The 13,680-nt window shown below is 44.3% G+C and overlaps 1 protein-coding gene across 1 annotated transcript in view; it reads right to left on the reverse strand.

Moving 5' to 3' along the window:
- Positions 1-13,680, reverse strand: part of LOC146348216 (vitamin D3 hydroxylase-associated protein-like) — a 40,417-nt gene that overhangs the window by 17,514 nt on the left and 9,223 nt on the right. Inside the window, exons 5-9 of the mRNA XM_084848278.1 lie at positions 10,644-10,850; positions 6,594-6,634; positions 4,532-4,656; positions 1,912-2,037; positions 715-812 (exon numbers count right to left, since the gene is read on the reverse strand). Coding sequence (XP_084704404.1) covers positions 715-812; positions 1,912-2,037; positions 4,532-4,656; positions 6,594-6,634; positions 10,644-10,850 — 597 coding nt within the window. The remainder of the gene's footprint in view (positions 1-714; positions 813-1,911; positions 2,038-4,531; positions 4,657-6,593; positions 6,635-10,643; positions 10,851-13,680) is intronic.

The raw sequence follows: 13,680 nt of genomic DNA on the forward strand, positions 1-13,680 counted from the left end.
AAATCCGCTCTGTCTGTGTTTTGCAGATTATCAGGTGCCTTTTGTTCTGTCATCCACCCACAGACGGATGCAAATTTTTTTTCATCATGCAGAAAAATACGCAAATAGTTACGAAAGTATTTACGTAAGTATTTACATAATTTACCTTAGTACATAACATGTAGCGTATTGTCCCCCATTCCATTTGACGTTTCCTCAGCAGAAACGTACGCATTTTCCTACAAATGTATATGTGTAAATTTTGGGAAAGTAAAAAAATCATCCGAAAGTCCACAGACTCTGCACAGTGTCTCCACAGTGAATTCCACAGGTCGGAGTCTTAGAAATCCGAGCTCATTTTAGTCTGTCTCGAATGTCTCCTGCATCCCTAGGTGGAAGGTCCTGCTTGAGGCTGAGTTGACTTGGGTGACCTTTGCTCCTTCCTGTTTCATGATGAAATGAAGGGGAAAGGGGGAAAGTCAAAGGGACCAGGTAGGCATTTTCTCTTCAGTATTCAGGCCTGCCAAGTCTGTCTTGTGGTGGTGATGGCTGTAAATTACTGCTATTAGGATTGATCTATTTCTTGTTCCCCATCTGAGGGTGAAGAGCATGGTTGGCTGTGACACTTAATCAGTAAGAAGAGAGACAGAGCTAAGAGAAGCCGTCTTTCTGGATCTAAAATAGATCTAAATAAACCCCATTGCTGTTTCCTAAGATGTTTTTGTATCTACTTACAACTTTTCCACTAATGTGGAATTTCCATCAGCATAGAGGCCTTTGGTGAAGAGCTCATCCACCAGAAAATTGATTCGAGGGGGAGTGAAGGGTATGAGCTGAGTGAAAAAAAACCAAAAATCAATATTTAAAGACAACAAAAATTATATATAGATATGCACAGGTATAAGTATACCCTTATATGTGTATCTCTGCAATGAACAAAATGAAAGAAGAACCAGTGAATTTTTCCCCAAGTCTGTTATTTTCATTCTGTTCAATGTTCATTTGACATCTGACTACTGTACCAAAGATCTGTTTGTACAAATAAACTGCCATGAATAGATAGCGATTTTGTACCAAGTTCATGACATAAAGGGTCCTAAGACTGATGAGATCAGAAGGAACTAGCAATCTATCCATGATGGAAAATGTTTCCATCTCCACATCAATCTATTTTTGCCTAGAAATTTGCCCTGCAGCCCTGTCTTTTAGCTGCAGTGCAGATGCAAACACAAGTTTGAACAAGAACCTGAAACCTTTGGCTAAGCTGAGCTCTGGTAGTGACAAAAAGAAATATAAATATAAATGTTAGCCTGTAGTCGATGACTGGTATGCAGACATACTAACAGCACAGTCCTATGACTCCCGGCATGCCCCAGCCAGCCATGCTGACTGGGGCATGTTGGGAGTTGTAGGACATTTTTCTGTCTAAATATGCATAGGATTGCACCCTAAGTGTGGCTACAGGACTATGTGTAGCAATCTAAATTCTCAGTATACATTTTCAGTGGTGCCAGGCCCTTGCCTAGGTGTATCCTAGAAAATGCTAATGACAAAGTACCTTCCTCACTTGCCACCTTATGCTTCTTTTCTATCCCAATTTTTCTCCAAAGTGTTTTTTTCACTGCATCTTTTACTTATGAATTTTTTAAAAATTTTCAAATAGTACTGCACATAGTATAATTTACAAGGATCAAGAGCCAATGTCCTTGCTAGTAATGTGCAATTATTTGTGCATAACATCTATTGCTTATTATTATTCATCTGTTCCATGAATCCTAAAAACCCAATCAAATTAAAGCAGTAAAATAAATTACTATAAATGAATTACATTCATTGTAATGAATGTAATGAATGAATGTAGTGAATTATATTCATTTATAGATTAAAATTAAGGTAATATAAGGACAGGCACTCCAGGAGCACAGAGCTTACCGTATGGCCTGCATCCTGTAGGAGTTTTCTGGTTTCCTGCACAGCCCGTTTCATGCTGGGAGATGGCTGGAAATAACCATCTCCATCATAGTATCCAATCCTAAGGGGCCTGGAACTAGAGTAAATCTGCAACGAGGTGAATCTTCATTTAGTGCTGGTCACCAGGTCAATAATGAAACATTCCTGAGATTACCTGACTTTTCACAGCTCAGCCGAAGGTGAAGGCTTAGAACCAGGGTACCAGAAGGTTGGCCTGTCTCTCCATATGCCTCTCCATCCATACACTCCACTACTTTGGAATGCTGTCCTTAGGGAGGCTAGTCGGATGTCTCTCTTGATGTCATTTTGACACCAAGAAAGAATTTTCTACTTTCCTAGTCCTTATGATCTAATATTTTTTAACTCTGGCACTGTTTTTATGCTCCTTTCTTTAGATTTGCTACTTTTAGTATATGGCTGTTATGTTTTTAATTTGTATTTATTGCATTTCTTAGTTTTTGTAAACCTCTCTAGAAATTAACTTGAAAGGCAGGGCATAAAGCCCCCTCCCCCACAAGCAAACATACAAACAAACAAACTTGCAGGGGGAAAATAAGCTAAATGATTCAGTCACCATATAGGTTCCTTGCCACATGAACTAGGCAATATTTCTACGCAGAAGAGGTTTGGGTACAAATGGAATTGGTGAGGCCATGCTTGAAATAAGGAAGAAGGGTGAAATACAGTTCCCTTATGGCTTGCTTGCTTGCTTGCTTGCTTGCTTGCTTATTTATTTATTTATTTATTTATTTATTTATTTATTTCATTTCTATACCACCTAATAGCTGAAGCTGTCTGGGCGGTTCACAAAAATATGGGTCCTGCTACGTGCCTGATGGGAAAGTGAGGCTCACACATGAACCTTTACATTTCTGGTCTATTTTCTTGACTATTCAATATAGGTTCTCACATCTATAACAATAACAACAAAACTATAACAATAGCAGAGGATGTGTGTGTGTGTGTGTGTCTGTCTGTCTGTCTGTCCATCAGCACCATAGTTCCAAGTCTATGAAACCTAGAGACCTGAAACTTGGCATGCATACTAAGGGAACCCTAGCAGTGTGCACCTTGGAGTTATTTTGGTATTTTAATACATTAATTGCTTTTATTGAGTTTACATGTGTCCATGTGGATGAAGCCTGCAGTAACCTTTTCAATAAGTAGGGGCAGATTTCCCTAACCAGTGCATAGCTTTGCAGCTGATACAGTTTGAAGCCAGGGGAGATTAGTAGGTTGAGAAACAGAGTTATACACCTGTCCCCTCCCCCTGCTATGGGTCAGCTTCTCCCTGCAGGCAAATGGAATGGACAGACCCCTCCCTTAGGTGCTATATGGGTGCATCATGGCAGTGTCCATGCCTACGGGTGCTAGGGGCCATGCCTACATTCAACAGGGTGGGCACCATGTGTCCAACTCTGATAGCTGGTAAGTTTGCCTGAAGAATTTAGCGTATCAAACTAAGGGCTATTCTCACCTGTGTGAAGCTGGGTCGTTAGCTAATATTCAATTAAATGAACTAATAGTTAATTCAACTTCTAAAATACCATTTATGTTCCAGTTTGCCAAAAACAAAATGTACTCATGTTTCAATTTCTGCTGTGGCCTGAAACTTCAAAGTAGGTGTAATTTGTTGAATCAATTATTTTATTTATTTATTTATTTATTTGATTGACCATGTCCAATGGTCACATCAATTAACATGGCTTGATGTACACTGAAGCACATGGTTGTCAGTACATTCTACTAGTCAGTGACCCAGACAGCCAGTTGGGTGTTACCACTTGCCAGAGATAACGAGGATTCACTTTGGTTCAAATTATGTTTTCATGAAGCAAACTTGAGACTGAAAATGACATACTGAAAACCAAAAACCTCAGCTGATACCTGAAGAATGAGCAATCCTGCTTCTGCCTTAATCTTTTTATCTAGTCTTTAGAACCATCACATTCCTGTCCTGTCCTCTACCCAGGTTTCACCATTCAACTCTGCTATGTTGGCTGTGTCAGTATATATTTAGTCACTAGGTGTCATTGGGCTTAGTTGTATCTAGGTAAAGAGTTTCCTGTTGTACAATAAGTTATCTAGCCTCCTGACTGGTGTTCCCTCTAAGTCTTCCATAACTTTAACTCTGGCTGCTGACCCTACCCTTCTGACTTAGACATAGGATTTGAATTCAGTTTTCTGAACCCTGTCAGCTGGACTGAGTTCTATTTTTTCCTTCTTTTCTTCTGAGTGAGTTTTGGACCTCCAGTTTCAAACAAGCATAGCTCTGGACCTCAATCTTGGCTTCATCCTGCAGACTTTAACATCATTCCTTGCTTGACCATCCCACCTGAGGCCAGAAATGAGGCTGCAGTACAGCATCAAATCCCTCTGAAGCCACCTTAGATACCTGCTTACATTCATTGCACTTGCAACAACTCAGCAATGACACAAATTGTGGAGCCCCCCTCTCACCAACTGGAAAGTGTGTGTGTGTGTATGCGCATAGATTTTCATTATACATTAAGGACCTATCAAGAAGAAGAAGAATCTCTTCTCACATTAATGGGTCTATCCCTGAACCCAGTTCCATTACCTCCTCATTAAAGGGTAGTGGGGGCACAGCTGGATCCAGACGAAACAACTCATCACACAGGAGGGCTCTCATGCACAGAACCAGACTCTCCACATCTCTTGCCATTGGGCCTGTCACAGAGATGACTGTAACAAAAGAGGAAGACCTCTGAACATGGTGAAGGAAGCAGCAGCATAGCTTTGGTGTGGCGGTAGGGATGGAGCTGAATGACTCACCTGAGGCAGTTCCATGGTGGTCACCCAGTTACTATATCTTGTTGAAATGCATTTAGAAAGCTATTGTTTACCAGGATAGGGTGGTGACTTGAGATCTCATTGTGTGACAAGGTGTTCACACAAAACCATTTCACCACATGACAACCGAGAAGAAAAGTCATCGGGTTCCAAATGTGCAACCCCAAATTTTTCAGTATGAAATTCAAAAGAATTGAGTTGCAATTGTAATGTGCTCTTAGACCCATTTCAGACATAACATGAACCTAGGCTTTATCATTACAAGGATGACCAGATGTGAACCTTGTGCTTGTATCCCCCGCCCCCGCTCACTTTACATGTAAGGAAAGGAAGCTTAAATCTTTAGTTTGCAGTGTGGAAATTGTTTAAATACAAGAAACTGTGGTTTGTTCAAACTACAGTTGGTTGACAGATCAGGATAGTAAACCACATTTTGATCCTGATTTGATTGAATTTGTACATAATGGGAAATTGTTCAAAACTACAGACAGAAACTTTAAACAGCCTCCACCTGCTTCAAGAGGGGAAGGGAGCACATGAATATGGTTTAGCATTACATCTGAAGTGGGCTGCAGATTTTATAACAAAATTCATATGCCACTTCAAAGGAGGGCTCTTCACCCTGAATTTTGTGCATGTAAACTCAATTTCTTCAACTTCAGAAACTGACTTTTGAATTTGAAAGCTGAGTTTTGCACTATCCTGCACAGTGGACGCTGTTGGCTCAGATGTCAGGGAGGTGGTGAATGTGCTCCAAGTTTCAGTCAGAAACTATCAGAACTCTAAAGGAGTTCCACACCTTCGATGGCTCCTTTAGAGTTCTGACTTGTTCTGAATGAAACCTGGAGCAGATTTACCACCTCACTGACATCAGACCCACCAGCCTCCACTGGTCCTACAAATCATTGTCTGTAAATGTTAATGGTCACACATGTGGTGAATTTGCTGAGATGGGAGTTTGCAAACTAGTGAACTCATATTCAAGTGGCTGAAATATATGGTGAATATTTCAAGAAGTAGTAAAAAAAAATAGATGCAACTGTCTATTGTGAAGCATCATGGTTAAGAGGATGAGGTACAACCTCAAAATCTCCAGTTGAAATCTGAGCTTGTCATGAACTCATTAGGTAGCCATAGGCAGGTTAGTGTGTTTCATACTCAATCCCACCCACCCATCACCCAACCTCTAAAACAGGATAATAATACTAGCCAACCTTGCAGGCTACTGTAAGAGTACTGAGATAATTATTAATGAACATGAAGCACTTTTGAGCATATGGGAAAAGTAGTATAGAAATACTTATTAACTTTTGTGTGTTATTTTGTGAGCACATGTCTATGTGTGTGCATATGCATACATGCACACAAATGCACAGATTATTTGATCTTATTTTCTAACTTTCTTTCACAGGATCTTGCAACTTTCAATGATTTACCTGGTTGCAGCCCAAGCACAAATGAGACCAAACTTTTCAAGCACTCTGCATAGTTAAGCTTCTATAAAAATGAACATAATGTCACCAGCTTCCCCCCCCCCCCCTTGCACATAGCTTGCAAAATCTGCATGGATGTTGAATGTTTTAAAAATGTATCTGACCTTCATTAGACAAATTAGAAACCACCAAGAGAATGAGAAAGACAGTTGGCCTCTTAATAAAAGGACATTTGAGATTTTAAAAAATAATAACATTGAGCCCAATTTTTGACAGTTGATTGCTTATCAGAAGACCACCATATTCATCAAAGGGCTTGTGCTTGTTTTGAATTTTCCCATGAGCTGAGTAACAGTTCAAACTCTAGCTTATATTTTAGCAGTGATAGACGCTCACCTGAGTTCATTCCAGCTACAGGAGTGGTAGCACCTTTGACGCTACACAAGAGCAAACGAGAAAAGTAAATTAATGATGGAGAAAAGCCAAACGACAGAGAGAGCCAAAGAGACCCAAGCCATGAAATGCAAGTGACATGTGTCAAAGGATGTTACTAATATCACCAAGCTATTGGAAAGCCATTCAAAATTCTGCACAGAGGCCCTTGGGGGGGGGGGGGTTCCCCCTGATTGAGAAATATTATGAGGCATCTTTTATTATCTCTAATTAACTTTCTAGCCTCTGTAAATCTACCTGTAGTAGGGAGCTATCTGACATCCACCCTCACTGAAGCAGATCATAGATATTTTAACTATGCAGCTTGCATACGCTGTGGATTCAAACAATTTCCCTTCCCTTCTTAGAATTTAGACCAGAACTAACAACAATTTGCAGAGAGATTTGAGCTTTAAGTGAAAACAGGCTCTGGACCTTCCCCAAGTTTAATACTTTCAGTGGCACAGCCCACCTTTTTAGCTCAAAAGTTGGGAGTTATGCTACTAATGCAGTTCTTTCCCCCCTGCTACTCTCCCCGCCACACACACACACACACGTACATACACATCCTCCCCAATCTTCTTCCAGATATATAGACAGATTTCCCGGAAGATTGCTGTATCCTCAAATACTTGGAAAGTTTAGCTGACTATAAAAGAACCTCTCATAATGGGCTAACATTACTTTCCAATAACCCAACTTTGCTTAGACAAAGAAAGGTGAGGAAACCTTACACCAATCTGTTTGTGGTGTAGAGTTTGGACTTAAACATCTGAGCCAGGGCTCAGCAGGGTTGGGTCCTAAGATCTGTTTTTAATGCCCAAACACAACCCTGCAATGCATTTTTTCAAAAATTAGAAACTACAACTTTCCCTCATACCACACATATACATCTGGACTGGGGTGGGGAGGCTTCTTGATAAGAGAAGGTTGAATAAAACTACTTCCACTGTTGTGGCTGTGCTCCCCCTTCACTGGAAAAGGTGAAAAGTGGAACATGCAAACTGAGAGCATGCTTCACAGCAGGGCTGGCCCTACCATTCAGCAGGGTGAGGCCATTGCTTCAGGCAGCAGATGCTGGGAGGCAGCAGCAAGGTGTTCAAGGACAGAACGGTGTGCCTTAAGTTAGCCTGCTGCCTTCAAGTTCAGTGGAGAATGTTGTCCCATCATTTGTGTGGGAGACAGGTTCATCAGCCAGTCCAGTCAGCTTTTGTGCATGGAATGGGAGGAGGCACCGTCTTGTCCTTTGCCTCAGGCAGCAAAATGTCTTGGGCCAGCCCTGCTTCACAGTACAGATGTCGCCAAATTTTGGAACAGTGACCTGGTTTGGGATACACGTTTGACCAGCCCATTATGCTTAGCTGTATTCCACTGTCTGCCAAACTTTCTTTACTCGCTCAGAATCTAAGACCAACTTTTGTTGAGATTCTAGCCCTGTTTGTATGTCTGGGACTTACACAATTAGGGAGCGGGTGGGGCTGTACTCACTGGCTCTGCCCCCTCTTTGCATCATCATTGCCTTCCCCCACAGTCCTCCACACTCCTCTCTGAAGTGGGGATTCCAGGTGTACATGGGTAGACTCCCCATGTGATTTAGAAGCCTAGCCAATCACGGTTCTAGATTGTGAGGAGAGCCTACCAGTGTGGAGCAGACTCCTGACATCTGCCTTTCCCAAGCAAGGTGTGGAAGGCAGTGGGTAGGGCCTTGGCTGGAGATGTGACAGAGGGGCTGGCCCCACAAAAGTGGCCCTGCTCTTCCCCGCATAGGATTGGAATTGGGGGTGGGGGGTTGAATGCCCAAATAGGGCTTCTGAGTATGCACTGTCAGCATCTAATAGACCAGGTGATTAAATGAACATTCCTAAATATTAAATTTAGAGCTGATCCAAAATGTCTCCCAATTTTTGAAGCTCCATTTGCAGGCTGCCAATCTGGGAAACTGTTTCTCTAGGTTTTTCAGGGGGGATGTTGGCATTTGAGAGGCACACCCACCATTTAGGAGCAAGAGCGGGTCCTCCTTTCTTTTCCTTTTTTGCTGTCACCTGTGGTGGAGGTGGCAACAGCAAAAGCAGTACTCTGCTTTCAGAAGCCGAGCCCCCATTTTCCCTCCTAAAACTGCTCTGGATACAGGGTTCTGGATTGGCTAACCTTGGACTGTATACAGCCCAGTAAGCCTTTGCATCTGGCCCAGTAAGCCTCTCCTCTGCCTGCCTGAACCCTGTTCTCTTCCTTGGTGATGCCACCCATCTCCTCTGCTGTGAGCAACAGTCTGCCTCCTAGGGCCGATCAACATTGCACCCACCATCACAGTGAATTCGGTGTCCCGTCAGGTTAAACGCTCTCGCATTAAAACATGATTATTCACACTCACCCATTTTTCCCATTGCAGTGCTTCAACGAATGCGCGAGCTCGGTTCACGCTCAAGCGCTGTGCTGTTTTCCTGCTGTTTTCCTGCTGTTTTCCTGCGCGCGCTTGTCTGATCTTGGATGCTAAGCAGGGTCGGCCCCGGTCAGTAGTTGGATGGGCGACCGCCTAGGAATCAAGCTTCCTGCACTGAGCAGGGGGTTGTTCTATCCTGTCAAATGAGGCTAAGTTTTACCTCCTCCTATCCCCCACTCTTTTTTTTTTTTAATTAAGGCATTATCCTTGCAGAATCGGGGCTTCTCTGCAATGTTTTTTTTCTAATTCAGGCATGATCTTTGAAGATTCCAAGTTGTGAAGCTTCACACCTTCCAAGATCATGCCTGAATTAGAAAAAAAAACATCACAGAGAAGCCCCGATTCTGCGAGGATAACACCTTAATAATAATTTTAAAAAACAGGAGCAGGGGATAGGAGGGGGTAAAACTTAATCTCATTTGAAGGGATAGAATAACCCCCTGCTCAGTGCAGGAAGCCTGATTCCCAGGAGGTCGCCCATTCAACTGCTGAAGGGGGCCGATCCTGCTTAGCTTCCGAGATCAGACAAGCGCACACACATCCAGCCCTTTGCTTGTTGCTGAGGAAACAGGGGCTGCTGAGGAAGCTATGCGATCAGTAGCAGGAAGAAGACTTGGGGCCGTCGAGAGCTGTGATTGGACAGGAGGGAAATACAAACACCGCCGCATATGGACAGGCGGGGAAGGGGACTACGACCGGATACAGTAGTGAAGGCGGAAAATCAGAGCACATTAAGGGGAAATACTGGGATATTAGAGTATTGACAGCGGGAGCACAGAAGTGGAAATTCCGGTTCCAATTCAAGGCGGGTACTGCGTAGTGTGAAAGGTGGGTGGTGAAACCTCATTGGAAGCGAAAAAAGGCGTAAGTGTAGATCTAGCCCTAGTCAACAGCACCTCTCTCTCCCTCTCATTCTTAGCAAAACTGCCATGAGGGGAGAGAGAGAGAGAGAGAGCGCTGAGAGAGAAGACCAGGCAGGCAGGTGGGTAGACCCAAGCTTGGAGGAACAACCATGGAGGATGGTGACTAGAACAGCATAGCCCCTTCAGAAAGTTGCTCTAGGCACCACACTCAGCCCTCTGAATTCATGCTTACCTGCCAGCTTGCCTGTCTCTGTCTCTCTTTCTCTCTCCTCCTCATGGTGACCACCACATTTACTGAGGAAGTGATGGTATGTGGAAATGAATAGATGAATGAATGGAGGGGAAAGAGAGAAACTGAGAAAGAGAGACAGAAAGGAGGTGTCCTACTTTTGGCTTTGTCACCACTCACTTTGGGCTTTAGCCCCACCAACTCTGGCTTCATCCCATGACCACTTTCACCCAAGGAAATGTGGTCTTTGACTTTAACAATTTTCTCCACCCCTGCCTTAATGGCTTCTGGGTTTTGGCAGATACCTGATCATGCTAACTAGGGGGGGTTATGTTTATAATTCATCCACCACAATAGAAAACATACACCAAGGAATTCTGAGTGCATCCAATTTGCTTTGAAGCAGCAACGATGTTCCTCTTCGCTTGGTTGTTTGTACATGATTTGTGCCTGGCCCTTTGTTTCCAAGCTGTGAAACCTACCTCAGCCTATAGCCAGTTGGTTTGAACCCGCAGATCCCACAAAAGCCACACGGCACCCGAATACTCGCAGCCACATCGGTCCCAATCCCCAGAATCGACCCTCCTCCTCCAACGAGCGCTGCTTCCCCTCCGCTGGAACCTCCAGACGTTTTCTTGTGGTTGAAAGGATTCAAGGTTTGTCCAAAGACTGTATTGCCACAGTCAATGCTGAGTTGGATGGAAAAGGACTAGTAAGTTACGGCTCCCTGCCTGAGGGCACTGAAGCCTTCCTAGCAAAGCACGGAAGGTATGCAGTTTACTAAACATAATGTAGCAATATTAGAGAGGGACTGTATGTGATCAAAACTCATAGCTCTCAGGGACTGTAGCAAGGGTCTTTTAGAGCACATAGAGGAGCAAGACTATATTCTAGGGGTTGGCTGAGCAGTGTCGGAATGCCACTTCCTCCTATCAGAGCAGGGGTGGGCAACCTGTGGCCCTCTGAAGATCTTAACCTACAACTCCCATGGTCCCTCACCATTAGTTGTGCTGGCTAGGGCTGATAGGAGTTTGTAGGCCAAAACATCTGGGGGGCCACAAGTTGCCCATCTCCTGCATTAGAGTGATAGCTATTCAAAGTAAAACCTAATGTATATGGCATCCATTTAAGATGATCAAGTGTCAATTTTCCCTGATGAAATGCATCTTTGCTAGGGATGGATGAATCTGTCCAGTTTGGTTTTGCTCAGTTTCTCATTTTGACTGCATTAAGTTTGTTTTGTCCTGTACCCACGTCAGTTTGTGATTTTTTGAAAGCCTGCATGAAAATTCATACTCCTTTTCACACATATTTCCCCTAATATGTAGGGCTGTACACGGACCCCCCAACCCACTTCAGAAGCAGATTCAGAGCTTCCGAATCAGACGTGACCTGCCTCAGCCTGATTTGGACCTGGGCTAACCCACTTCGGACTCTGGGTCCGAAGCAAGATTTGGACATCTAAATCATGCCTGCTGAGCCGCGTGAGCCCCTGCTCCTTACCTGGACCCGTTGGAGTGCCCACAGCTGTCGGCCTCTTCAAGGGAGGCATCATTTTGTTTTAAAATGGCGACTCCTCTATTACTGGAAATCAAATGCTGTGTAAATGGCAGCCGTAAGGCAATCATTTATGCAACATTACAACCGTAAATGGCTCATTTAAAAGAAAACAGTGACTCCTTCGAAGAGGCTGATAGCTGCAGGTGCTCCAACGGGTCCAGGTAAGGAGCAGGGGGCTCGCGCGGCTCAGAGGACCCCTCGTGCACTCGTTGGGCACATCCAGGGTGGGGTGGGCATGAGCAGGGCTTCAGGGTTATCCGGATTGGTCTGGATCAGTCCAAAGTGATTCAGATCAATCTGACCTGCTTTGGACCGCTTCGGGCCAATCCCGACCCACTTCAGAACTGGACCAATTCAGTCTGAATCGCCCTGCTTCAGCTCAGAATTCATATCCGGATCTGAAGCAGTGCACAGCCCTACTAGTATACACATTTTTGTATACGTTTTTCCTAATATATGCAATTTTTGCAGGCAATTTTCCCTAATTTGTGTTTTTTGTATGTTATTTTCACTAAGATATGCATTTCTGTGTGCATATTTCCCTAATATATCCATTTTTGTATGAATTTTTAAAATGGCTAAGGGCGCAATCCTTACATCCAATTATATATAATTATATATCATAATAGCAATTATGAGCGCTAGTCAGCAGCTAGACAGCCATAGGATAAGTTGGTTCCCAGGAAAAACCTCGAAGCCTGTGCTCCAAGGTCGGTTCCCTGAGAACCGACGTCCACCCACTCCCGCGCTGCCACATAGGCAGCGCGGATCGGCCCCGTGCTCTGCACTCATAAGAGGAGTACAGAGTGGCAAAAATGGGGCATTCCTGGGGGCGGGCTGGAGAGAGCAGAAGTCACATTCTGACACTTCCTATGCGTCGTCCAGCGTTCCCCCACACCTTCCCACAGCTAGACAGCCGAAATCAGCTGTCTAGCTTCGAATGCAGGGCAGCTGAAGCACAGAGGGGACGATCCCCTCTGCACTGCTCCTGCCCTGCACTGGATAGGTGGTCGCCTCTGACCTCAGAGGTGGCCACCTGTCCCGATAGGATTGCGCCCTAACTGCATTGCCAGATTTAGGACAGTGTGAATATAAAGGTATAACTGCATTGCAGTTTGCCTATTGGTCTGGAAAGTGTGAATTAGGTAAGTTCACATTAAAGCGTGCACCAAGCAAATTTCTCCCCCATCCCTAGTCTTTGCAACCTGGTTTTGCTGTTAGATATAGTTTCGACAACAGCATCAAGGGACAGAGCTGCAAGTAAGCACTGGGTAAAAGTGTGGGGCATTTGTACATTCTGTGCTAGATGCTAGAAAGATTGACTTGGAGAGGCAGCCTAGTACGCTTTGGGGGTTTTAGACTTTGGGGCCTGAACTGGTTCTACCATGAGACCAGTCAGCCATGTGCAGAGCTGATGGCAGCTTCCTCTTCACTTCTTCTCAATTGACTGCCAGTACATTTGTAAGTAAACAGATTTTCCCGAACACACTGCAAGATTTCAGGCTTCCTTCCCTTCTGCAAAGAAAACTGACCCTGTAAACTAAAGCCTGACTTCGACTTCTCTCTTTTCAGGGAGAGCACAATAGTGTTTTTGTATGGTTCCCCATGGAATATTGCTGGGATCTAGCAGATAAAGCTTTTCCTGGCATGGAGATAAAGTGATAGAAAAGGCCAGTATCCAATGCTGCCTGCTGGTAGGGATGGACGGACTCACCATCCGGGGTGCGGGGGAGCTCAAAATGCTGCCCCCCTCACATGGTCCAGTTCTGTTCGGCAAGCCTCCCTGCTTTCCCCCACACCAAACTGAGCAAGCTGCCCGTCCTTTGTGCACTGAGGACTGTGGCAGTCAAGCCCTTATGCGCACAAGGGCTTGACTGCTGGAGTCTGCGGCACCCTAGAGTCTGCGGCACCTCGCGAGGAGGAGATGGCTAGGGCACTGAGGCCTTGGCCTGGCTTCCT

The sequence above is a fragment of the Heloderma suspectum genome, chromosome 4 (assembly GCF_057233095.1).
Source record: "Heloderma suspectum isolate Gila_16-S chromosome 4, 16-S_ref, whole genome shotgun sequence".
NCBI classification, from domain to species: domain Eukaryota; kingdom Metazoa; phylum Chordata; class Lepidosauria; order Squamata; family Helodermatidae; genus Heloderma; species Heloderma suspectum.